The sequence below is a fragment of the Magallana gigas genome, chromosome 3 (genome assembly GCF_963853765.1).
Source record: "Magallana gigas chromosome 3, xbMagGiga1.1, whole genome shotgun sequence".
NCBI lineage: Eukaryota > Metazoa > Mollusca > Bivalvia > Ostreida > Ostreidae > Magallana > Magallana gigas.
In genome coordinates, this window is record NC_088855.1 from 41840318 (window position 1) to 41867400 (window position 27083).

At 32.9% G+C, this 27083-nt stretch overlaps 2 protein-coding genes and 1 long non-coding RNA gene across 3 annotated transcripts in view; all 3 read left to right on the forward strand.

Annotated features, from left to right (window-relative positions):
* The window catches only part of LOC105333136 (serine/threonine/tyrosine-interacting-like protein 1), a 35539-nt gene that overhangs the window by 3275 nt on the left and 5181 nt on the right, over nucleotides 1-27083 (forward strand). The gene's annotated exons all lie outside the window — the stretch shown is intronic.
* Nucleotides 192-8481, forward strand: LOC136273974 (uncharacterized). The gene is made up of 3 exons (XR_010712213.1): nucleotides 192-321; nucleotides 5383-5621; nucleotides 8398-8481. It is a non-coding gene; the product is annotated as an uncharacterized lncRNA (long non-coding RNA).
* Nucleotides 8526-26048, forward strand: LOC105341301 (microtubule-associated protein futsch). Its single transcript, XM_066077663.1, has 26 exons — nucleotides 8526-8680; nucleotides 8769-8879; nucleotides 8968-9078; nucleotides 9167-9277; nucleotides 9366-9473; nucleotides 9562-9696; nucleotides 9783-9890; nucleotides 9987-10097; nucleotides 10382-10516; nucleotides 10603-10710; nucleotides 10799-10906; nucleotides 10995-11129; nucleotides 11218-11325; nucleotides 11414-11521; nucleotides 11608-11715; nucleotides 11804-11911; nucleotides 11998-12105; nucleotides 12194-12301; nucleotides 12390-13938; nucleotides 15939-16062; nucleotides 18115-18241; nucleotides 19922-20040; nucleotides 20559-20754; nucleotides 23221-23319; nucleotides 23401-23457; nucleotides 23626-26048. The coding sequence occupies exons 1-26, from the start codon at nucleotides 8536-8538 to the stop codon at nucleotides 23817-23819; spliced, it is 4539 nt and encodes a 1512-aa protein (XP_065933735.1). The 5' UTR covers nucleotides 8526-8535; the 3' UTR covers nucleotides 23820-26048.

The window sequence follows — 27083 nt, forward strand, 5'->3', positions numbered from 1 at the left end:
CTCCTAACCTTCAAACTAAAATACGTTATTTAGTTGCTTCTGAGTTTAGTAACAGATTTAGCTTCATTTAAAATTAACCACATTATCAGAGAACTCGCTTTTTTCGGACTCCGTCGGACGCTTTTTGAAGTTGTCTCCCTTAGCACATGAAACGCAATGTGTACACCAGGTCACGTGATCCTTACATCAGTGATGACGCGACCTCTAAATATAGAATGCATGAAACGTTTTGTAAACTCTCAAGCATGTTTCTGACAAAGACAAACATCCGGTTATTTTGGCGCTAATCGGAAGGATTCAAGGATATACTATTCTGTACAGGTAAGTTTTTTTCTTTGTATTTAATCAAAGCACATGTTATATATATCATCGCAAATTATTAGAATTTTTTATCGGGTTTTAAATCCATTTTGTAGGCAGTAGGATGGAATAGATATTTGTGAAAACGTGTATCTTTCGACGGGGTTAATGAAGATTAAGTAAAATTTATTCATTCCCAGATAGAACATTTTACAATATATTTTCTTACTTTTTTCATGAGCATTTTAATAAATAGAAGTTCCATATGTGTTGTCAGTTTGTCGTGGTGTCAAGTGTATTCATCTGTGATGACAAACGAGATGTAAACGAAAACCAAACACCGTTAAAATTAGGACCCAGTTGATTTTAGGACCGTCTACCATACATTGCATAAAATTTGAGGCACCATCAATGCTGTATAATGCACTGTTAATCCATGAATAAGCTTTTAATATCGGAACTTGCCTAGACTTTGAAAAATACGGAAGCTTTCGCGGACAATACATATTCCAGCTAAATTTAACAAATATTTCAAAAAAGAAATAAAATATTTAAAAATAAGAAGTATATGTGAAAGCAATATTTATTCAGGTACTGTTCATTATCTTTTGAAAGAGAAATTGCAAAATATTGAATGAATGATTCTATGTTTGATAACATGTGTACACTCAGTCACATTTATTGTCGCTGGAGGCTTCTGTGAGAAATATGCTGAATAGAAATTGTTTAGCACAGGGTTTTTATAGAAAAAAATAGAATTGTCACAATTTTGAGCATACGGTATATGCTCAGGCACCTGAAGTTATATCTTTTTCTCATAATAAACAAAAAGTATCCTATACCTAATAATACACAAGGGAGGATGGAAATTGACATATTTGGGTCATACTTTGGGATATCCCTTTTCTGATTGGTATTCTATTGGCAACTCTTAATAGATAGACATTAAAAGCTCATAACTCACAGACACAATCATAAAGTGTCTTGCTCACAACTCATAATCATTAGACATTAAAAGCACACAAGTCACAGACACATTTGGCAAATTGAAGAGTATCAAATTTTAAAAGTGCGTTGTTGAATGTTCACAACTCATAGTCGATAGACATTAAAAGCACACAACTCAAAGACACTATCATTTATCAAAGTTCAGAATAAAATTGGAAAGTGTCTTGCTCCAAACTCATAATCAATAGACATTAAAAGCACACAACTCATGGACACAATTATTAAACAAATTGAAGAATGCAATTTAGAAGTGCCTTATTCACAACTTGTAATAGGTAGAAATTATAAGCACATAACTCCTAGACATATTTTTTAAACAAATTGAAAATACAATACAATTTTACAAGCGTCTTTTTCAAAACTCATTAACTATAGACACTAAAAGCCCATAATTCATGAACACAATTATATAGCAAATGTACAATACAATATTTAAATGTCCTATTGGCAACTCGTAATTGGTAGACAAAAAAATCACACAACGCACGGACATGATCATTTATCAAAGTGAAGAATACAATTTTAAAGTGTCTTGTTCACAACTCATAATCGATAGACATTAAAAGCACACAACTCACGGACACAGTTATTTAAGAAAGTGAAGAGTGCAATTTAAATGTGTCTCGTTCACAACTCATAATCAAAAGACATTAACAGCCCATAACTTATGGACACAATCATTTATTTAAGTGAAGAATACAATTGGAAAGTGTCTTGCTCCAAACTTAAAATCATTAGACCACATAACTCATGGACACAATTTTTTAACAATGTGAAGAATGCCATTTTAAAGTGTCTTGTTCACAACTCATAATCAATAGACACTAAAAGCACATAACTCATAGACATAGTTTTTTAAACAAATTGAAAAGCGTCTTATTTAAAACTTGTTAACGTTAGACACTAAAAGCCCATAATTCATGAACACAATTATTTAGCAAAATGTACCATACAATATTAAAATGTCCTATTGGCAAATCGCAATTGATAAATAAAAACACATAAATCACAGACATGATCATTTATCAAATTGAAGAAAACAATTTAAAAGTGTCTTGTTCACAACTCATAATCGATAGACATTAAAAGCACACAACTCACGGACACAGTTATTTACGAAAATGAAGAATGCAATTTAAAAGTGTCTCGTTCACAACTCATAATCAAAAGACATTAAAAGCCCATAACTCACAGACATGATCATTTATCAAATTGAAAAGTTTCTTGCTCACAACTCATAATCATTAGACCACACAGCTCATGGACACAATTATTTAACAAAGTGAAGAATGCAATTTAAAAGTAATTGATAGTCTATAGAAAATAAAAGCACACAACTCATGCAAACAATCATTTATCAAAATTAAGAATGAAATTTAAAAGTGTCTTGTTCACAACTCATAATCAATAGACACTAAAAGCACATAATTCAAAGACATAGTTTTTTAAACAAATTGAAAAACGTCTTATTTAAAACTTGTTAACGTTAGACACTAAAAGCCCATAATTCATGAACACAATTATATAGCAAATGTACCATACAATATTAAATTATCCTGTTGGCAGCTCGTAATTAATAGACAGTAAAAGCACATAACCCACGGACATGATCATTTATTAAAATGAAGAATTCAATTTAAAAGTGTCTTGTTCACAACTCATAATCAATAGACAATAAAAGTGTCTCAATTTTTGTTAAATGTTCACAACTCATCATAGGTAGACATTAAAAGCACATAACTCGTGAACAATTTCTAAAACGAGGCAATCTACTGTCAATCAAGTTGATGAAACAGGATTATCAACAGTCGCGATTGAAGTCATCATTTCGTAATTAAGTTCTATTGTCAATACAAAGACTTTGTCAGCAAATACAATATTCCGCTAAATTAAATGCTTACTTATGTTTTTCATACATATTGCTAGGTCATTATTTATTTACCGATTTGACTTTTCATTTTACCGATCATGATGACAAAGAGCACACGGCAGGTGTGACCGGTCAGCAGAGGATGCTTACTCCTCCATGGCACCTGATCCTACCTATAATTTTTTTAGAGGTCCGTGTTTGCTCTGCTCTTGATTTGTAATTTTCATTTTGGACTACGAGTTCAATTGTTGTTCTTTATTGTTGCTTTTCATGGTAGTGTCCCATTCAGAACTCACAAACAATAGACACTAAAAGCCCATAACACATGAACAGCAACAGACACAATTGTATTCAACAAAATGTAGAATTATGAATACATTGATAGTTTTCTTTTGTATAGAAATTTTTTTCATATCATACTTTGTAGACAAAAATTGCTATAAAAAGACACATGGACCCAGTCGTTTACAAATGCGTGTGTAATGAAGTAAATTTTAAAGCCTATACATTTGCAAGTTATAATTTACATTTAAAATGAAATGGATTAAAATGGATAAAATACTGCACAGATGATGTGTAAAGTCCATTGATTGTGGGGTCAACAGGAAGTGTTAAGTTACACATGGCAAAAATGGATGGAGAAACTCCTGCTGGATTTATTCTTTTTTATTCTGCATATGATTATTCCCAGGCTTGCTCATTTTGCTCAGATTTTGATATTGATGTTCTAGAGATCTTCATCAATGGTTTTTGCTGTTTAACATTTTTTTGTCTCCCAGAATTTCATGCATGTAGAGCATTTTGTGTCCTTTCTGGCTTTGCAGTAGAAAAATTCTTAAAGCTTTAATAATTATTATGAAGGTAAGTTATATTAAATAGAATAATAAACAATTATATATTTTTATGTATTATTATAGATTTACTTATTGTGTTACAAGTTTAGCGTATATGTCATGAAGCATCAGCTTTAAGATTAGAAGACAGTAAGTTGTTGTGTTCATTCTTTTGATGGAATAATGTCCGTGTATAAAGTGATATTTGGTAACCCATGACTGAAAGGAAAGGGGTAGCCATTTTGTTAGAGACAAAAATTTTAGGATGGAGAGACGAGAAGTTTTTGTTATAGGATTGTATGTTGTTTTAAGCTTAGCATTAAGAGTTCTTGTGGTTTTTTTCAATAGCAATTCAAAATTTAGTCAGTTTGGTGTACATTTAATTTTGGGAGTTTCTTTTGTAATTGATCTGATATTCTTCATAATTGCTCTGGTGTATTTCTCCATCTGGCCAAAAAGAATTTAAGGTATGTAAAACCTCATAAGATTGTCAATCATGTCATTTAAATGAGTTTCATTAACCATATGAGGTTATAAAAGCAGGTAATGCAATATTTCAACATACTGTGAACCAACTGTTTATAAATTATAGTGAGGTTGGTAACTCAGAATTTTGTAATTGTGTTGAATATATTATATAACGTGGAATTTCTCTTTTTAAAAATTACATATTTGAATCTAAGTAATTTCAGTTAAATTCCCATTTTTTTGTGAGGGAGAATTGAAGTCTCCCTTGAATTTTGCTCTAAGTTGTCCCTGCCACATAAATAAATGGACTGCTATTAAATCTTAGTCCTAAAAATGTTTGAATAAGCTGCACAATATTTCTTAATAGTAAAGTATTGAAAAGAGTTATTCATTACTCATTGAGAGCATGTTGCCAAAAATGGAGGACATAACAAATTTTCTTTGGTCTGAGGTTGCATTGTTGAGTATGATATTGTTGGTGATGATTTTCATTGTGGTGATCGGTGCAATGATTTTGAGAACTGTCAGAAAATGGAACAGAATTTTTTATTCTTGGAATGAAAGACTAATGCAGTAGACATACATTTTTTTGCATTGAACATTTAATTTCCATCTGTGGTTTGCTTTAAATATTGTCACTAAAACTGCAACTGTAACAGGTATGTATGAGTCATTAAAAATTTGACATGTTGAAGATTTGTTTAATTAAAATAGAATGTGAAAAAATCCTTCTCATTAAAAATTCAAATAAATATTTAAAAAATATAATTAGGCAATTTATTAGGATAAATCAGAGAGAGGAGATCAAGAGAAGTAGTTAGTACATTTTACCCAAGATAAACACATAGATTGGTTGTTTCATTGTTTTGTTTGAAAATAAAAAACTATGCTTTTGGTTTATAGGTTGCAATGGGAAGGAGGAAAAGGAAACCGGCATCGGGAGATTCATGTACTGCAACTGCAAAGAAGTTAATCAAAACATGTAGTACTACTGAAACTGCAAAGAAGTTAATCAAAACTGGTGATTTTGTTTGGGCAAAACTGCCTTCAACTTCCTACCTCTGGCCTGTAAAAATAGAAAAAGTGGATATTTCAGATGATCATGAAGAATATCATGTGTATTGTAAGGCAGATACTGTAATGTAAGTTAATTAATTTTATATAATGTTTTTATTGTAAAAGAATTTATAAATATTGTCATCTTTCTTAAATTATAGTTGGTGTAAACAAGTGTCAGAATGATAAAGCATTATATATATATTCAAATAAGGATTTGCATTAAATAACTAAATAACATTCATATTTTTGAATTTTTTTTATAAAAACAATATTTCAGCCTCCTTTTAAGGTTCTCCAATCCTCAGCCTCAAAGTATATGTTTTTCATCTTAAAAATGTTATTTATCCTTCAAACTTTATAAATGAAATAAAAAGAAATTTTTAGGTGGTATCCATGCATTTTACAAAGTTATTGCAAATTTGCCCATGATGGATATAATGAAATAAATATACAATTTGAGGGGGGAAAAAAGGTTGTACCAGTACATCGGTGGCTCGAACCCCTTTACCTATATTTAGTAGATCTCCATTGATCCACTAAGCCAAACATTTCGTTGAATGACTGATTGTAATACTAACACTAGAAGACTAATTAAATTTTTCTATATAAAAGGCAGATTTATGGTGCGAATTAAAAAAAAATGGATAATTTAGAGTTATCGAACATGGCTGAGGATCGGAGATCGTTAAGGTAGTTTTGTAAAATTGAGCTAGTTTCTTTTTTGTAAAATTTCTTAGATACAAGACCAGACAGGTAGAAATATTTCTTGAAAACATGGAGATATGGAAAGCAAAAGGAGAATGTAATGAGTTAAACATACATTTAAAATGAATTGAAATTGTTGTTTGTTTCGTTTTTTTTTTTTCAATTTGGTCATCTGAGACTGACCTATTGCTATGTTTATAAGTTCATGTCGTGCATCAATCATATTATATAGCTTAAAAATTCATATGTGTAAGCTGCTTCTTATAATCTACAAAGCAAATATTATCATATTCATGATATTGATGTGTTACATCTTTTGACAATACTTATAGAAAACTTTATTCCTTAAATTTATGATCCATAGGCACCAAAATTTTATGTGAAAACTTTTGATTGAATGCAGGTTTTGAATTTGTATTGGCTTCTTGCTGATTTTTAGCAGACAAACTACTGTGGTTCATCAATTTTTGTTGCATCATCAATTTCCTGGATTTTGTAAAATTAGGTTTACAAATTGCAGGTCATCGTACCTTTATGCCAATTTTATCATATTCCTCGAGTAGTACTAGTTGTAAATGTTAAAATACAAAATAATAATAATAAAAAACTCAAATTACTAGTATAGAAACATGTCATATTTCTATATGACATGTCTATATTTCTATCTTTCTATCAAATTTGCATCTGATCCATTCTTTAATGTTTTAGACTCTGATCCAGATTTGGCAGGAAAGCTGATGACCCTAGTGTAAATCAATATCATCCAAAAATTTCAGCTAATCTATCGGTTCAAATTATCAAAAGGCAAATTTAGACAATTATCATTATGTCTCAATAAAAGAAATTGTTTTTTATCGCAAACCTTTCATGATAACAATCAAAATGGGATGCAAATAACCAATTAGCAATTTTGTAATGGATTGTCATCCCTACTTAATGGCAGATTTATATTGTGTTTATGAATTAAGCAAAGGCATTTAGTTTTGCATTAAAAACACAATAAGAAAGTTAATTCATTGCTTTGACAATTGTATGAAAATAAAAAGCTGAGCTAGGATATGCAAGTGATTTCAGACTACATAAATTCCTTTTTATTTAATCTGAAAATACGGTATTATACTCAGGTGACTGTTCATCATTCTTTTGTTGATTTCATATGATATTTTTGATGTGTTGGTACTAATCATTTAACATTTTAACTTACATGTCATGATCTTAAGGTAGTCCATCCATAACTATCATATTTCATATCTAATAGATTGCAAGTTTGATCACTAAAATCTTAGTGTGATTTTAAGGAGTTTATTAAATAACAAAGATTCACCTTTGAAATATTAAAAAAAAATTAATATTAATAACTTTATCATATGTTGAAGTTAACATTGAAGTCTATGGGAAAAATGCATTTTTAAATATATTTCTTTAGTACAAGTAATTTTCTCACGTTTCTCTTGGTAAAAAGTTGCAAATGTGTTTCCTTTCTTCGAATATGCTAAAAACTTTCATAGTTAACCATACATATTTTAAAAATGCATTTTTTAAAATTTTCCCAAAGGGCAGACAACTCTTTTAAAAAGTTTTAAGTGCAAAAAGTTCATTTAATTGACTACATACATACAACCGAGTTTGGTTTATGTCAGCCTCATAATAGCTTTAAAATACGTTTTTGATGTAGTTTAGATCAATCAAAAGCGTTAAATTTGTCTTAGTTATGGATGGACTACCTTAAGGCTCAACTAAGCTTTTTTGATTAAAATCAGTCTGTTGTATGTTGTCATCATTTGCATAACAATCGTCATATACTTTTATACATCATCTTCTTCAGAACCACAGAGCCAGTTTCAAATAAACTTGGCACAAAGCATCCTTGGGACCGGGTTGAAATTTATGTTAAAGTATTCTCTGGTAGTAAACGTTTTTAAAAAAGCCGGGAAATTAGAAAAAATTTGGACTGAAAAAACAAGCTTTTGTTTTCCATTTTAAGTAGGATGTTGACCTCTATTAATGCTATTAATCTGAAGAAAAAAAATAATGGATATTGAGCTTCAAATAATTGGCTATTTAAGGAATGAACTCTCCAAAACTTTTCAGATGAGTCTTCTTCAAAATGCTTACCACATGCATGAAAGGATTCAATTGAACTTTCAATTTCAGATATTTTGCGGAAAAAAAATGCAACATTGCAAGCATTTCAAAACGATGTCAAGTGGGCCTTGGAATCTATAGAAGCACAACCAGTTGAGAATTCTGACTATGCTAACTAGGGCAATAGTTGTCGGAAATTGATATCTGATGAAGATGACTCGGTTTATATTTTCTTCTGTAGGCGATCACCCTCATCAGTTAGATGTAGTAGAGTTTAATGGCAGAGAGTCATATAAAGGATCTGGTTCTGTTGATGCAGTGATTGAGTCTGTCCTTGAAGATGCATATGCAGGTGAGATATCTGACTATGCTAACTGAGGCAATAGTTGTTGGATATTGATATCTGATGAAGGTGACTCGGTTTATATCTTCTTCTGTAGGTGACCACCCTCATCAGTTAGATGTAGTAGAGTTTAATGGCAGAAAGTCATATAAAGGATCTGGTTCTGTTGATGCAGTGATTGAGTCTGTCCTTGAAGATGCACATGCAGGTGAGATATCTGACTATGCTAACTGAAGCAATAGTTGTTGGATATTGATATCTGATGAAGATGACTCGGTTTATATTTTCTTCTGTAGGCGATCACCCTCATCAGTTAGATGTAGTAGAGTTTAATGGCAGAGAGTCATATAAAGGATCTGGTTCTGTTGATGCAGTGATTGAGTCTGTCCTTGAAGATGCACATGCAGGTGAGATATCTTACTATGCTAACTGAAGCAATAGTTGTTGGATATTGATATCTGATGAAGATGACTCGGTTTATATCTTCTTCTGTAGGTGACCACCCTCATCAGTTAGATGTAGTAGAGTTTAATGGCAGAGAGTCATATAAAGGATCTGGTTCTGTTGATGCAGTGATTGAGTCTGTCCTTGAAGATGCACATGCAGGTGAGATATCTGACTATGCTAACTGAGGCAATAGTTGTTGGATATTGATATCTGATGAAGATGACTCGGTTTATATTTTCTTCTGTAGGTGACCACCCTCATCAGTCAGATGTAGAGTTTAATGATGGAGAGTCGGATGAAGGATTGGGTTCTGTTGATGCAGTGATTGAGTCTGTCCTTGAAGATGCACATGCAGGTGAGATATCTTACTTTGCTAACTGAGGCAATAGCTGTTGGAAATTGATATCTGATGAAGATGACTCTGTTTATATCTTCTTCTGTAGGTGCCCAATCTCATCAGTCAGCTGTAGAGTTAAATGGTGGAGAGTCAGATAAAGGATCCAGTTCTGTTGATGCAGTGATTGAGTCTCTTCTTGAAGATGCACAAAATGAAGAGTCAGATAAAGGATCACATGCAGGTGAGATTTCTGACTATGCCAACTAGTGCAATAGTTGATAGAATTTGATATCTGATGAAGATGACTGTTTATATTTTCTTCTGTAGGTGACCACCCTCATCAGTCGGATGTAGAGTTTAATGATGGAGAGTCGGATGAAGGATTGGGTTCTGTTGATGCAGTGATTGAGTCTGTCCTTGAAGATGCACATGCAGGTGAGATATCTTACTATGCTAACTGAAGCAATAGTTGTTGCCTTGTTGGATATTGATATCTGATGAAGATGACTCTGTTTATATCTTCTTCTGTAGGTGACCACCCTCATCAGTCAGATGTAGTAGAGTTTAATGGCAGAGAGTCATATAAAGGATCTGGTTCTGTTGATGCAGTGATTGAGTCTGTCCTTGAAGATGAACATGCAGGTGAGATATCTTACTATGCTAACTAGGGCAATAATTGTTGGATATTGATATCTGGTGAAGATGACTGTGTTTATATCTTCTTCTGTAGGTGACCACCCTCATCAGTCAGATGTAGAGTTTAATGATGGAGAGTCGGATGAAGGATTGGGTTCTGTTGATGCAATGATTGAGTCTCTTCTTGAAGATGCACATGCAGGTGAGATATCTTACTTTGCTAACTGAGGCAATAGCTGTTGGAAATTGATATCTGATGAAGATGACTCTGTTTATATCTTCTTCTGTAGGTGCCCAATCTCATCAGTCAGCTGTAGAGTTAAATGGCGGAGAGTCAGATAAAGGATCCAGTTCTGTTGATGCAGTGATTGAGTCTCTTCTTGAAGATGCACAAAATGAAGAGTCAGATAAAGGATCACAAGCAGGTGAGAATTCTGACTGCCAACTAATGCAATAGTTGACAGAATTTGATATCTTATGAAGATGACTCTGTTTATATCTTCTTCTGTAGGTGACCAATCTCATCAGTCAGATGTAGAGTTTAATGATGGAGAGTCGGATGAAGGATTGGGTTCTGTTGATGCAGTGATTGAGTCTGTCCTTGAAGATGCACATGCAGGTGAGATATCTTACTTTGCTAACTGAAGCAATAGTTGTTGGATATTGATATCTGATGAAGATGACTCTGTTTATATCGTCTTCTGTAGGTGACCACCCTCATCAGTCAGATGTAGAGTTTAATTTTGGAGAGGCAGATAAAGGATCTGGTTTTGTTGATGCAGTGATTGAGTCTCTTCTTGAAGATGAACATGCAGGTGAGATATCTTACTATGCTAACTAGGGCAATAGTTGTTGGAAATTGATATCTGATGAAGATGACTTTGTTTATATTTTCTTCTGTAGGTGCCCAATCTCATCAGTCAGCTGTAGAGTTAAATGGCAGAGAGTCAGATAAAGGATCCAGTTCTGTTGATGCAGTGATTGAGTCTCTTCTTGAAGATGCACAAAATGAAGAGTCAGATAAAGGATCACATGCAGGTGAGATATCTGACTATGCTAACTGAGGCAATAGTTGTTGGATATTGATATCTGATGAAGATGACTCTGTTTATATTTTCTTCTGTAGGTGACCACCCTCATCAGTCAGATGAAGAGTTTAATGATGGAGAGTCGGATGAAGGATCTGGTTCTGTTGATGCAGTGATTGAGTCTGTCCTTGAAGATGAACATGCAGGTGAGATATCTTACTATGCTAACTGAGGCAAAAGTTGTTTGAAATTGATATCTGATGAAGATGACTCTGTTTATATCTTCTTCTGTAGGTGACCACCCTCATCAGTCAGATGTAGAGTTTAATTTTGGAGAGGCAGATAAAGGATCCAGTTGTGTTGATGCAGTGATTGAGTCTCTTCTTGAAGATGAACATGCAGGTGAGATATCTGACTATGCTAACTGAGGCAATAGTTGATTGAAATTGATATCTGATGAAGATGACTATTTATATCTTCTTCTGTAGGCGATCACCCTCATCAGTCGGATGTAGAGTTTATTGACGCAGAATCAGATAAAGGATCTGGTTCTGTTGATGCAGTGATTGAGTCTTACCTTGGAGATGCATATGCAGGTGAGATATCTTACTATGCTAACTGAGGCAATAGTTGTTGGATATTGATATCTGATGAAGATGACTCTGTTTATATCTTCTTCTGTAGGTGACCACCCTCATCAGTCTGATGTAGAGTTTATTGACGCAGAATCAGATAAAGGATCTGCTTCTGTTGATGCAGTGATTGCGTCTTACCTTGGAGATGCACATGCAGGTGAGATATCTGACTATGCTAACTGAGGCAATAGTTGTTGGATATTGATATCTGATGAAGATGACTGTTTATATTTTCTTCTGTAGGTGACCACCCTCATCAGTGGGATGTAGAGTTTAATGATGGAGAGTCAGATAAAGAATTGGGTTCTGTTGATGCAGTGATTGAGTCTCTTCTTGAAGATGCATATGCAGGTGAGATATCTCACTATGTTAATTAGGATGATTGTTGTTTGAAATTGATATCTGATGAAGATGACTCTGTTTATATCTTCTTCTGTAGGTGACCACCCTCATCAGTCGGATGTAGAGTTTAATGATGGAGAGTCAGATAAAGGATCCAGTTCTGTTGATGCAGTGATTGAGTCTCTCCATGAAAATGCACATGCAGGTGAGATATCTGACTATGTTAATTAGGATGATTGTTGTTTGAAATTGATATCTGATGAAGATGACTCTGTTTATATCTTCTTCTGTAGGTGACCAACCTCATCAGTCAGCTGTAGAGTTTAATGATGGAGAGTCAGAGTCTGATATGGATGATTCTGATGAATCTTGGATTGATTCAGATAGTGATCCTGATAACTCATCGAGTAAAAGCGATTCTGATAACGCATCAAGTGAAAGTGAAAACGATGAAAACCTTCCAAATGTTGACAAAAGTGTTCCTAAAAAGGGCAATCATCAAGTTCTAAAGAGTATTGAAAATATGAATTCTCCTCAAAAAAGAAAAAAAACAAGTCTTGAAAATATGAATTCTCCTCTAAAAAGAAAAAAAACTCTGTCACGTGAAGAATGTGACTTCGACATAGAGTATCCGAACATTTTTATCAAAAAGTTCCAAAAAGGAAATAATGAAAGATCAAAAACCGGAAGAACATACGACCTTGTTCATTCATGTATGTTTTGTCATGACCTTTATTCAAACATCCAAACTCACATTGAGAATAAACATGCCAACAAAAAAGAGGTACAAGAAATTAAAACCATGAAACAGAAAAAAGAGTTCTGCAACACAGAAGAGAAAACTGACCTTATGAAGGAAATCAATAGAAAAGTTACCCTGATTCGCAATAAGGGAGACAATATCCACAATATGTCTGTTCTTCAAAAAGGTGAGGGCGAAATACTACTTTCAAGAAGAACCCAGAATAAATTCAGTCTGAAACAATATGGGCCTTGTCCGGAATGTTTTGAATGGATTCAGCTTGAGAAATCAGTTGCAACTCATAGGACCTCTTGTCCAGCGTTTAAGACAGGTTCATATTTCCAGAGCAAAGGGTCTGTTATCATTCAGGCTAAAGTTATGGCAGGAAAAATCATTCCAGAAAGTTCAAAAATTCTTCAAAAAGAAGTTCTTCCAGCGATGAGAAGAGACAGCATTACAGACTGTGTTTTGGAGGACCACATTATTCTGATGCTTGGAGATATATGGCTCAGTAAAAACATAGATAATAAAAGAAAACGAAAACATTATGCGAGTTACCACATGCGACTTGCTGGACGCCTCCTTCTCCTTGTTCGAGAAACAACAAACCTATCTCTTAGTATGTCGGATTTTCTGGTACCAAAATATTTTGATGTTTTTGTGTCTTGTGCACTTAAGGCTTGTGATGGTGTTGACAAGGAGGAATCTGATGAATATGACTTGGACCACCCAAGCACGGCTTTAAAAATTGGGTTTGACCTTTGTCGTTTAGCGTCTGTGAAACTTGGAAACAGTATAAAATCTGGAGAGGAACAAGGGCGTTTAGATGCTTCAAACTTTCTAAACCTGATGAAGTTAGAATGGACTGTTAAAGTAACAAAAATTGCAAAATCAACCCTGAATGAGCGTCATTTTAATGCTCAAAAGAGTCTACCAGATCCTGAAGACATTGCAAAATTAGCAAAGCACATCACAAATGAACTTACCAATTTTGATGTGGAAAATATGACTCCAGATAATTATAGAAAAGGAGTTATACTCTCCGAAAGTCGACTTCTATTGTACAACCGTCGAAGACCTGGGGAACTTGAGGCTTTAAGGTAATAACAATTTTGCCTATATGGCTTGTTTCAGATATAGTTTAAGAAAAGTATGACATGACAGCAAAATTTTAATGAAGAACAAAATGACGCTCATTTTGAACAATTGTTTTCTTTATTAATACAAAATATTAAATGACAGTTATTGTCCATAAATATTTGTTAATCCTTTATTTTCTAACAAATCAATTAAAAACTCTGTAATAAATAGTTGAATTGGATTTAAAAATATCACTTATGTGACGTCCATATTATAGACAATCAACATAGGGAAGTCGGCTATTTTTTCTCTTTTTGTTAAGAACGTATTTCATATTATTTATAATGATGAATTGATTGTCGCCGACGATCGATTATCTGTCGTTCTGAGACCCACGATTCTACTTAGGCCTAAAAAAAAATAGGTTTGTTTCCGCTTTCAGGCTGAAAAAAATTAGATGTATCAAATACATCAAATAAATATATGTTAGTCAATATTGAATTAAATTTCTGCAATGTCCTCCAAACCGGATGTTGTCTAATTCAGCGAAACTTTTCAGAACCAACCCAAGTCGGATTAGATAAGTTTTACTGTATAAATGAAGAAACAAACAATTTAATGGGTATCAGTTTCTTCATAACTTGTTTAATACTTTTTAGCAGCCACCGTTTTGTGGCGGACATTATTTTTACACTACATCTGAAAGTGGCCCTATAGTATACTTACATGAATTTTTATGGTTACAGTTTTAACTATAATTTGATACAAAAAATGTAAGGGTGAAGCTTTGTCACTTTTAACCCTTAGGCTGCTGCATTAATTTTCGCCAAGATGGCCGCCACTGCTGAATTAATTAATCACAATTAATGGTAATTGACCATCGAGTTTTAAAATAATATATCTCAGCAACTATTTATGCTACAGTTACCAAACTTATATTCAAATGCAAGAGAAAATGTTGAAGATTTCAATGCAATGCTCATTTTCCTGATTTAACTTGTATTTATTAATCTAGGTACGTTCAAATGTGAAAATCAGTTAAAATCAATGCCTTTTATTGTTCCATTCTTCAATTGTCATATTTTAGAACCCAAATGACTGTAAAAGTTCCTTAGTATATTAATAAGTCATACATTGCATTGTGAGATTCATTTTTATTCATATCATTTTTGAACATCGGGTAAACAATTAATAGGTCAATATAACTGAAAAATGAAGAAATACATCAAACACTTTATCAATGTTTTTTAATGTTGGTCTGATTCACATTCTCGGACTGCACACGTCTCTCGGTATAGATGTTGATCAATTAAACAAGAATTTCCATAAACATATCATTAAAAAATAATTTAGAAACGATAAAGGTTCGTAATCATCCATTTAAGCGTTTAATTTTTCCTCTCTGGTGAATGGGATATTCCATGGCGCTGGATCAACACGCGACCAGCCTACCTCGAGATCGGCATCAAATTCTTGGTCATTTCTTGGCACAAAGTCCATCAAAGACACATAAATCAATAATTCAACATCTCCTTAGTTATGTACTGTAGGATTAAGTCCATCAAAAGTTTTATGTCTTTGCTATCACTGTGAAAAAAGTTAAAACTTTCGTCTCGTCGCTTCATTCTACGTTCGCCATTTTGGCTACGAATTCAAAACATTTCTCGGAAGTTTACCGCTCTATAGCCTTTATTTTAAACTTTGGAATACTCTAGAAACCTTCCGAAAACATCAATTGACCAATCAAATTTCATTCCTAACAATAGCCATCATGTTTTTGTTCAAAGCGAGGCTTGGGGAAACCTTAGATAACTCGCTCTCAGAAAAACGACAATAGTCGCGCGTAGCAGTGGCGGACCTCAAATTTCGGCGCGACAATAGTCGCGCGTAGCAGCCTAAGGGTTAAGACTTAATAGACAAAAAATTTTGATTTTGCTTCCTTCTCTTAATGTTTTTTGAGATATAGATTTTAAGAGACCCGAGTTCAGCGAATCTATTAAAAAAAATTGTTTCACTGCAGTTTGAAATGCTACGAAAACAGATCAAAAGAAATGTCTGCTGTGGACAAATCTTTACGCCTGGATTTGACGGATTTAGAAAAACAAATGTTGGACACCCAGCATGTTATTGAAGTTCGCGGAAAGGTATTGCAATTGTTTATATTTACCTGGTATAAGATAACCACTCAAGTGACCTTTTTCTATCTGTTTTTGTCCGTCATGCACTAACATTTGAACTCTGAAACTACTTGGAGTATCATGACGTTATATAGTGTTGCATCTATAGCAGGAGGGGAAGATAAATTGGGAAATTAGACATTTAGCATGCAAACTATATGGTTATGTTAAGCAAGGAAGCTTCTATAAAAATTATCATGTATGATTTTCTTCTGTCTTGAGATTTCTTGTACCTAAACCATGATGTATGATTTTTTTGTTGCATCAGTTATTAGTAAGGGTATCATATGGCACCTCCTTACAATGCAAAACTGTTCAAATGTCAAATCTGGTATCTCTTTCATGTATGTAGACCATGACCCAAATGGTAGGCCTTTCAACTACTTTTTCAATTTTCACATATGCTTAAAAATGCATTTAGAGCTAAACTAAAAATATATCTGTTTAATGTTCTGGTACTGACCCATCAAAATTGCTTCTACCTAATTATTTTTTTCAGCATATTCATTTTTGAATTTGATTTTTATTTTATTTTTTTGATTGCAAAGAAATACAAACTGTCAAAGTCATGTTCAAAACTCATTTAGATTGATAAATGATCTTTAATAAATGAAAGTGTTTAACTGTCTTAAAAAAAAAATAAAACATGCATGTATATGTACTCTGTGATTTATAGCAAGATTATTATATACAATTGAAAAAAAAAGAACTACATGAAAATTGTGGGTCTGAGTACATCAAACAAATAAATAAATATTAATGTTTTTTATTTTGGACAAATAACTTCCTTATAAATATAATGACCAAATGTAGCAGTATTTCAAGAGTTGTATGACATAAAACTTTTTTATAGTTGGTTTTTAATAAAATTCTGACCCTTGTGATTTAAAAGGCCAAAGCAATAGCCTATTGTGAAGAAGGCTATATATTCAAGTCTGACAATTGTTAAATAATAAACATGTTGCATCGTAATTTTCTCTGTGTGCTTTTTTGTGCATCATTTATATTAGGATCTGTTTAAACTATAACGTTCAACAGACATACCTTTCTTAACTGCAAACTCTAGCGACAGTTGAAAGGCTTACATGTGGGGAATTCCAATCTTAAGGTGGGCCCTTCTTTGTATGGTAGACTTTATACTTGCCTTAATTTACTTGTGTTAATTGTGGGTGGGTGGGTGTGCTGTAAAGAAATTTGTTAAATTATCAAATTGTTGCAACTTACAATATTAGATACCCTATTGCACGAGATTGGATGGTTTCTTTGCAGGAACATGCAACATATACTTTCTACAATTTAAGTGTACTTGTCTTAATTGAGTGATAACATTGGGGGAAGATATTTTCTCTCTTTATCTCTCTTTTTGATAATTTTAAGAACAAGTATAGCTTTTTAAAAAAGCTTACCATCTTGAGCACAAACTAAAGCAATTAGTTATCAAAGAACATTAATTCTATTTTACATAAATATCACCTTCCTCTATGTGTCATGGCATGTGGTCCATTTTAATATGTATCAAATCTGCAATTTGTTTTTACTGATATTAGCCTTACCATATCAAATTTTACGGTATTTACATGAAGATAAAAAAGGAACAGAACAAATATCCAATGAATATTATAGAATATTGCTTTGAAATTCAATAAAATGAAAGCCTGAACTTCATTCTTAGCTATTTTATAACTTTATTTGTTTTCTCTCTTTTTAAGATTGAAAATCTATGAAATTCTTAATTTGTACATAAATTAGAGTATCGGAAAATTATCTCCCTTGTGCCGAACAGCATTAGACCAATGAAATAAATGTAAATTTTCACATCATGTATTTTCTACCAATCACAGAGGAGAAGTGCACAACCCGAAGACTGTAAATTATTTCAACTCTGTATATATCCGTCTGGTACATGTAGACTATAAATGGTGGTGCTTTTTTAAAATCATTCAGTAGTTTGTGCAATCTAAAATGGTCATATATATTAAAACTGTGTTTCATGTTTATATTTAATTAAAATTTCTGTAGACTGGAAAACGAGTGCCAGTTATTTGCCCTAAAGAAGTCCTGCCAATATTACAATATTTGGCCAATCCTACTGCCAGAAGAAAGGGTGGAGTTAAACCAGGAAATCCTTACTTGTTTGCAAATACTGGTAAGCGACATTAAAACATACATGTTGCAATACAAAGAACTACCCATGTATATGGCCCTATTTTATTAAGAGTTAAATATTGTCAATGCATGTAATCATGCATTACCAATAGTAAAAAATTGTTTGATACAGCTATTAAAATGTTGTTATCATTGCTCAGTGCTGGAGATATTGACAGGCAATTGGCACAATGAAATCTTTTCAAACATTTATGACCATTTGTATCAAGGTGGTAGTTTTTCTTTAAAATTGACTATAAATAAGTGAAGATGCAACAGCAGTGGGCAGTGCTTATTCTACAGCAAAACTACGTGTAACCAATCTAAGGTTCTTCCAGTGAATAAAATCCACAGAGCTAAGAAGTTGGACAAATAATTTGATAATAATATGTTTAATTTGACATATTGTGATGTACTGCCATAAAAATTACAGGTCATGAATTCTGGAGGACCCTTAAATATTGATGCAAAACATTGCATCAAATTTAAATATGAAAGTTTCTTCTTCATATAGTATTTTTACAGAATATTTGTTATTCCCCTTAAATAAAAAAGATTCAAACTGCATCCATCTTAGTTGCAGACAATGTTTTTCTCACAAATAAAGCAGCAGTTATTGAAGCAAAGAATTGGTAATATAACTCAAAGTGCTAGGAACTTCACAACCACATTCATGCTGGATAGGGGGAGGAATCCATTGATCCAAACACTTAGTCAAGGCCTAAACATATTCTTCCTAACTTTTAATTAAGGTTTGGATTTCAATGTTGTTAACAATGTTAACAATGTTAACAAATCTTACTCCTTTCGGGTTTAACAAAGTAAGATAAATTGATAGACCACGCACCCTGCTAAATTGTTCTCATTTGTAGTTGATTTATATCAATTTCATTACACACTGGTGCGGCAGAGAGTCAACTTGCTACATTGTTTTTAAAAGAAAGTTTACATCAGCCAGGTTTAGGGTCTGACTCTCAAACTCTAGATTCATATCATTTTAAGTGTCCACTTTTATTGACTGCCAACAAAACAATGCAAAATTTGCATGGCACAGCAGGAAATATTTTAATCGTATGACTTGAACTTTTATCTCATTGGAGTTCAGTTGTTTAATTTAATAAAGAATAATTATTAGAAAATATTGTGTCCAAATGTAAACTTTTTGAGTAAACTATGATACAAAACAGTTTTTAAATATCTATTTCGTGTATCCATAGTTAAATTGGTAAAAGCCAATATAAATTCACACTCGTACTTTGCATGTGTCACTGCCCTTTGCTGATGTAACTTAGGATACACCTAAAGATATTTTGATTTTGAGGAGAAGGTGTGTACTACACTGCATATCATTCCAAATAGCCTAAAGATTATAGAGGCAAGTAATATTATGTTAAAGTAATTTCATTAACTCCTTATTCCTAGAGGATATGTATTACCACTACTGTTTGGTGTGTCCAAACTTAAGCTAAAAACAAAATTCATGTTGCGAGGGGATGCTTCGCTTTGTGGTGCTCTTGCTTTCTGCTCACTAGCTTGTTACAGAGGGGAATTAGCATCGCTTGTGCATGTCCACACCTCAAAGGCTAAGTAGAAATTATACTTTAAATGATAACACTTCACAAGCTTATGCTCTGTTTACAGAGCTCTTGTTCTCTTTTATTCAATAATAACTTTTTTGTAGCAAATGGTGTTGTGAAGGCGGGTGAGGCCCTAGATGACATCAAAGAAAAAGCTAATTTGAGATCTCCACATCTTATCTACTGCACTAACTTGAGAAAACACTGTGCGACCATCGCTCAGGTAAATGTGCATTGTAGTGCAAACAAAAAATGTGTTGTATATATACAGAATAGCATATAAACTTTTGCATATCTGAGTGGTTCTTCCCTCAATTTAAGATTCAACATTTCTCAAAGTCTTGTGAAATAACATTTACTTGTTATTTGGTATTATATCTTTGATTTTCAAATCTGTAGTTTGAGGTTAGAGCAACATCCAGTTTACATTCAATTTAAAAGGTTTTACTCAATATAATTTTTATTGAAAATATGTTATTGTTTACAATGCTTTCATAAGGCATTTAAAGTGATCAATCTTTCATCTATTCAGCACTCAAATTAAATCAAATGAGCTGAATTTTTTTTTATATACATTGAATTGTGAGCTCTGTGTTGCTTATATATCAATGACTGACACTCAAATTTTGGATGATGATTAGATGTGTCTTAAAGCAATCTGAAAATCAGTTTTTGACCATGCCCACTTTAAGTAACAAGTCTCTCTTATTTTTGTAAAGATTATATTATTTTACTTTTTAGGTGATTGGCCTTCAAGATCATGAAATGAAGTGGCTTTGTCAGCATTTAGGGCATACGCAAAAAGTCCATGCAATTCATTACAGAGCCACATCTGGAATGATAGAAAGAATTGAAATATCAAAACTCATGCTGATGCAAGAGACTAACAGTGTTTCCAAATTTGCTGGAAAAAATTTAAGGGACATACAGTTTGAAGGTAAATTTTATTTTGTTGAGATGTGCTGTAGGAATGATCAAGTGCATTAATATGTTAAATTGTAGTGTTGTAAATGACCAAATGTGTACTAGGTTAACCATGCAGTTACTCACCAAACAATGTGAGTATCTAATAGTAAACCTGCTATTCAGTTACCGAGATAAAAATGTATTTTACATAGTAAGCTGTAAAGGACTTTGAAAAACCCAGTATATAAATCCTTTGATTTAATTACAACTGACTGCAGTCCTAAACCTCATGTCTGACATGCTATATTCATTTGTTGCTGTAATGTTTGCACAATTCTTTTTGGTTTAACGTGCATATTCTTTATAAACTTATTGCATTGACTTTTATTTCTGATGTTTTTAATCTTCCATTGCACAGTCATATACAGTACCGTCAACGCGGATCCCGTATTTTCCGCGCACCCCTGCGGTCCAAATTTCAATGTGGTTTAAAGCAGGTATCTCAGGTAAAACTGCATACCCCCGCGGTTAGGTAGCTCATCGAAACAACACTGCCGTACATTTAATTTAATGCATACATCTCGAATTATATTTTAAAAAATCAAATGCAAACTTATTGATGTATACATTTCCTCTTTTGTGTATATTATAAATCGCGATCATTTCTTGTGTTTTGTGATTGACAAACCTCATCCATGCGTACAACTTCAAAATGTTTCAATTTTGTGGACACTTGAAAAGTATCGCTTTTCTTAAAAACTAATTTCCCCAACAAATTTGAACTTGATGAATGAGATACCAAACTGGACAGTCTACAATAATACACTTTAAATCTTCGTCTTCTGGCTTATTGTAAGAAAAAGTGGAAGACCCTCAAAAGGAACAGTGTTGTACAGGCCGTTGATCGAAGGTAAATTAAAATCGTGTAGCACGTGCCGTCGAGGGATAGGCTAAAGCTGACTTGAGCATTGAGAAATTGTGCCTAAAACATGCCCCGAGTTGATAACACAATTTTAATTCTTACAAATCAAATCATTCTGATAAAGTAATCAAAAAAGAACGTACTTATTATTAAAACAGTTTTATATACATGTATCAAGTTTGTTAAGATATAATTCGTGTAAAAAGAAAAATAAACAGATATAACTTTCTTTTTTAAACATCAATAGTTATAACTATTGAAAATTGCAACAGGGTGATTTTATTTTTTTATCTTTTATCATTTTAATTAAAATACTGACAATACCGGGACCGATCTTTACTAACAGCAGGCTGTTATACTGTCTTGCAGCACACAGGTAAAAATTATTTAACGGAAGGTCACACCGCCGCGGTTTGAAATGGCTGCAGTGAGAACCGCAAGGAATTAACTGCGATGGTGTAACACGGAAAGGATTAACTAACCGCAGAGGGGGGGGGTAAATACGGGATCCGCGTTGACGGTACTGTGCCTGCGTTTATCTGATAATTTTATCAAATCTAATTAACAATGGTAAACAATACAAGATGTATGTCCAAAATCCCTGTGGAGATTCGGCTCGGCTAGATATTTGGACTGACGCCATCACCCAATTTATGTATGGAAATTCGCCTATACCTTAGGTCTAGTGTCGCTGTAAAAATCGAGATATTCATGCAGCTTGCCTGCTTCAGTTTTGCACACAAAACATTCTTCTTTTCAAATATCTAAATCAATTGATTTGAAAGGTTTATTCCAACAATTTCTCGATCCAGCTTATTTGCTTCCATTCAATCTATCATTTTTGTACCTTTTTCAAACTAAAGAGTTCAATTAAAGTCATTTGACAACTTGCATCAATGTGTACTACTGAGCATCAGCTTCAAGCCTCCCGATGATGAAGAGCATAATAGAGATTCAAAACAAATTAGCCAGCTGTGTAAATTAGGGAAAAATCACTGTTAGGATAAGAAATAAAAATTTTATAGAATAAGGTTCAAAATGTAACACTGAAGCAGTAATCACTGCAGGAATACCACAAAAGAATCTTGATTTTAATTAACTGTGACAATTGATCTAAGGTAGGGCTGAATTTCCAGACGTACATGAAAATATTGAAGGACTGTCCTGAGATTCGGTGAATCATTCCAAGCCGAATCTCCACAGAGATTAGTACGTCAATGCAGGCGAGACCTACACAGCAAACTAAAGTGTTTAGTAGTCAACTTCTCATATAAATGTTAAGGGAGAGCGGCGCGCATCGAGAACTATGGCATATGTAATATATGAGTCATGTTCAGCTTTAGGTCTTAAAGTCTCTTCTTTGTGTTTTCTCATAAAAGGACTTGATTGATCACATGACCAAATCATTGAAGCCATTTGTGTTAAAAGATCATTCCAAATTACAAACTTGCTTGCAAAGTTTACAGCATCATGATGATTTTACGACGCACGAAAACAAGAAACAGAGAAATTATTTTTTCTCTTTTATAGCAGTTCTTGTAAGAAAGGGTGTAAATTTTGATGAATTCTTTTTAGATATCCTTGGTGATTCAGACACCACTAATGACAGCAATGATCTAGTAGATACCAATGATGAAAGCAATGATCATGTAGATGCGTTAGATGCAACATCAGGTAACAAATTGAAATTGTCAAGATGTATGATTTTATTGTCAATGTCCTTTTATTTTATATATCGATTTTTTTCTCTTTCAGAAAATCCTATTGTTTCAGTTTTAGACAATGACTTTGGCCGAAGGTCCACGAATAAAGGTATAATGATTTTTTGTAATTAAGGGTTTTTCCAGGAAAAAAATAATGAGAGGATGAATATATAGATCCTTAACTGGGCTGTATATTTTACTTAGTAAATAAATATTGCTTCACTTAAAATGTTTTGTAGAAGAAATTATCAAACTGTTTTCAAATTTCTATTTTTAGTTACTCGTGTTCAGTGGTCAAAAGATGAAGAACAGGAATTGCGGGAATATCTTTCAGAATACATTGGAAAGAAATGCCCTGGAATGAAGGCCTGTAAATACGCTATTGAACAAAGTAAAAAAAATGGAGGAAAAATTCAGTACAGAAAGTGGGACACAATTAAGAAAAAAGTTGTTAGAATGAATCCTCTATAGTTATACATTCAGAAAGAATGTTTTAGTGTGTGGACATTTTCAAAAAGGTACTTGTTATGTACATGTTCAGTTTTGATATTTTGAAAGCTATTGTTAGGAATGAATCTTAAATGGAAGAAAGGTACAGTACTTATATGTACAATTTGTTAGTTGAAGGTTTCAAAAGAAAGTTTGTGTAACAGTAGCATTGTTACTTGACAATTTCAAGTTGCATTTTGCTTGATCTTAAGAGACAAAGGTTTATTGGTCTTTGCTAATATTTTAAACTATCAAAGACAAGAAAACATTACATTTTATTAATTGCATACCTATGGTTAACGTGTTTATTTTTATGCAAATGTTGGCACAAGAAAGTTTATGTAATTTTCTTTTTGTTTTGTCTTAATTTGTTTATTGCATTCTGGATTGAATTATTGGTATTTTTTCGGGAATTAACAAATATATTCTTGACTAGTAAGAGTTTATGTAGATGCAAAGAAAAATTAGTATATATACAACCGTGGTTTTATTAGTTCACAATAGTGTCAATAACAACAAAAATTTGATAATGTGTATTATTATACTTTCATGTTAAATACTGAAATCTGATTGGTTTAGATGCAGTTTGTAATCCGTTCTATTACCCTCAGCGTTAGCAACACACTTGGCAACGGGTAACACAATGAATTGTTACATGCGCGTAAATTATGCGCTTACAGTTCGCCGTAGAATTCACTTCATTTCTATATAAAACAGTAAAATTTTCTTTAAAATTAAGTCATTCAGTATAACCATATATAATTGTTATACTTTCATGTAAAATACTGAAATCTGATTGGTTAAGACGCAGTTCATAATCTTTTCTATTACCCTCAGCGTTAGCAACGCACTTAGCAACGGGTAACATTATATAAATAGTGCCTGTTTGGGAGGGTAACAATTGAAATTGACACCCCGAGAAAACCATTGTCAACCGACGCGAAGCGGAGGTTGACAATGGTTTTCGAGGGGTGTCAATTTCAACTGTTATCCTCCCAAACAGGCACTATTTATTTTGTTATACTGAATGTCTTTTTAAAAAATTTTAAGAAAATTTTACTGCTTTTATATAGGAATAACGTGAATTCTTCAGCGAACCGTACGCGCATAATTTTCGCGCATGTAACATTTTTTAATGTTACCCGTTGCCAAGTGCGTTGCTAACGCTGAGGGTAATAGTAAATATTATTAACTGCGTCTTAACCAATCAGATTTCAGTATTTAACATGAAAGTATAACAATGAAAAATGTTACATGCGCTAAAATTATGCGCGTACGGTTTGCTGTAGAATTCACGTTATTCCTATATAAAAGCAGTAAAATTTTCTTAAAAATTAAGACATTCAGTATAACAAAATAAATAGTGCCTGTTTGGGAGGATAGCAGTTGAAATTGACACCCATCGAATACCATTGTCAACCTCCGCTTCGCGTCGGTTGACAATGGTTGTCTCAGGGTGTCAATTTCAACTGTTACCCTCCAAAACAGGCACTATTTATATAATATTTTCTAAATATGCTTATTTCTGTTTTTGTTTTGATCATCATTCTTGGATAGAATTCCTGCTTTACATGTTTAACTTTTGTTTGGAGGGTTGTTTTTTTTTTATAATAGAAGAGACATTTTGTATTATGTATATTCAAACTATAATGTTTTGCCTTGACCGCCTTTCACTGTTCATTCATTGTTACTTCATCTTCTTTTTTTAAAGTTCATAACTTACCTTAAAAAGTTTGATATGCACATTTAAACATCTGTGTCCAAACCTATTCAGAGGTCTTGTGTTTGTGTAAACAAAATACTACAGTGTTCTAAAAAATAGATTTGTTATGGAGATGCAGTGTTTAACTTACCTGCTGTCTTAGCTTATATCAGTAGTTCATGCTTGTTCATGCTTGCATATTTTTTTATTCATGTGTCATGACCATTTAGAGTATTACTTAGAAAGTGCCATGTGAGATAATTCTTGTGTTTGTGCAACGTGACACATTTCACTACCTGTATCTCTTGCTGGTTCTAATTATGCTCAGATAAGAGGAACAGATTTTGACTATTATTTTAAAGTTAATTGTTGCAATTTTAACAAGGAATGTCTCAAGTCAGAAAAGAATTTTGCCTCTTGATTGACCTCTTTTATTTCACCCAGGGCAGATGCTTTGATGTAATGTTCGAACTAGTTTTGTTCATGCAATAAAATGATTGTTTTTTATATTTCTTTTTTGTTATATATGCGTAATGTCCCTGTTTATTATGGATTATAATCGGACCTGTCAAGTGTGCAGAGTTGAAACATATTGATTGAACAACAGGATTGGGCAACAGGCAGTTGATGATGCCTCTTGAACTTAGAAAAAAAATGAGAAATTCTCAGTTTCTGCTCTCCAACATTTAAAGGGATGAATGTATAAAGCTGATATTTCATATGTAGGTTATTTACAAGAAAATACAGGTTGGGTTTGAATTTGGTGTCGGTCTGTTGATTGAGTTTTGCCTCTTCAACATAGGAAAGTATGGGAAATTCTAAGTTTCCACTCTCTAACTTTTGAAATGATGCATATATAAAGTTGATATTTCATATAAGGTTATTTTATTAGAAAATACAGGTCAACTAATTTGGTTCCAGTTCGATGATTTTTGACAGAGTTATGTCTCTTGAACTTGAAAGAAAATGAGTAATTTTCAGGGATTTATAACTTCTTCTGTAATCAAAGCAATGTTATTCTAAAGAACTATATATGATAAGAGTTAAATTTGGCCCCCTTATTTCGCCATTTTTTAAGTGTTTCGGGTACAATAAAATGTTAACTAATTTTTTAGAAGAGTTGATATAGAATATATTTTCATCTATTTATTTGATTTATTCGCACTCACTGTCAGTATATGACGTCAGAAGTGACGCCATTTCTATAATTCAATCAAAATCAGCCAAAAATTGACATTTTTCTTATCTATTTACGAATGGGAAATATAGAGCGCATGCTAGAACAAGGAAAAATTTTTTGTCACTTATAGGCCTTGGCTAGATACACCTGATTAAAATATTTTATTTGTTCAAGAATGCGCTCTATGTTTTCGAAAGGAAAAACTGCTTGAAAACAAGCTGTTTTACGCAAAAAATGCTAAAATGGGGGGAAAAGGTTGTCTTTACAATGTCATATTTCTAGATTGTGGGTACTTGAACCAAAATGAATATTATGTAAACACATCACATACATATCTGTACTAAAAAAAACAAAGAATGATAGT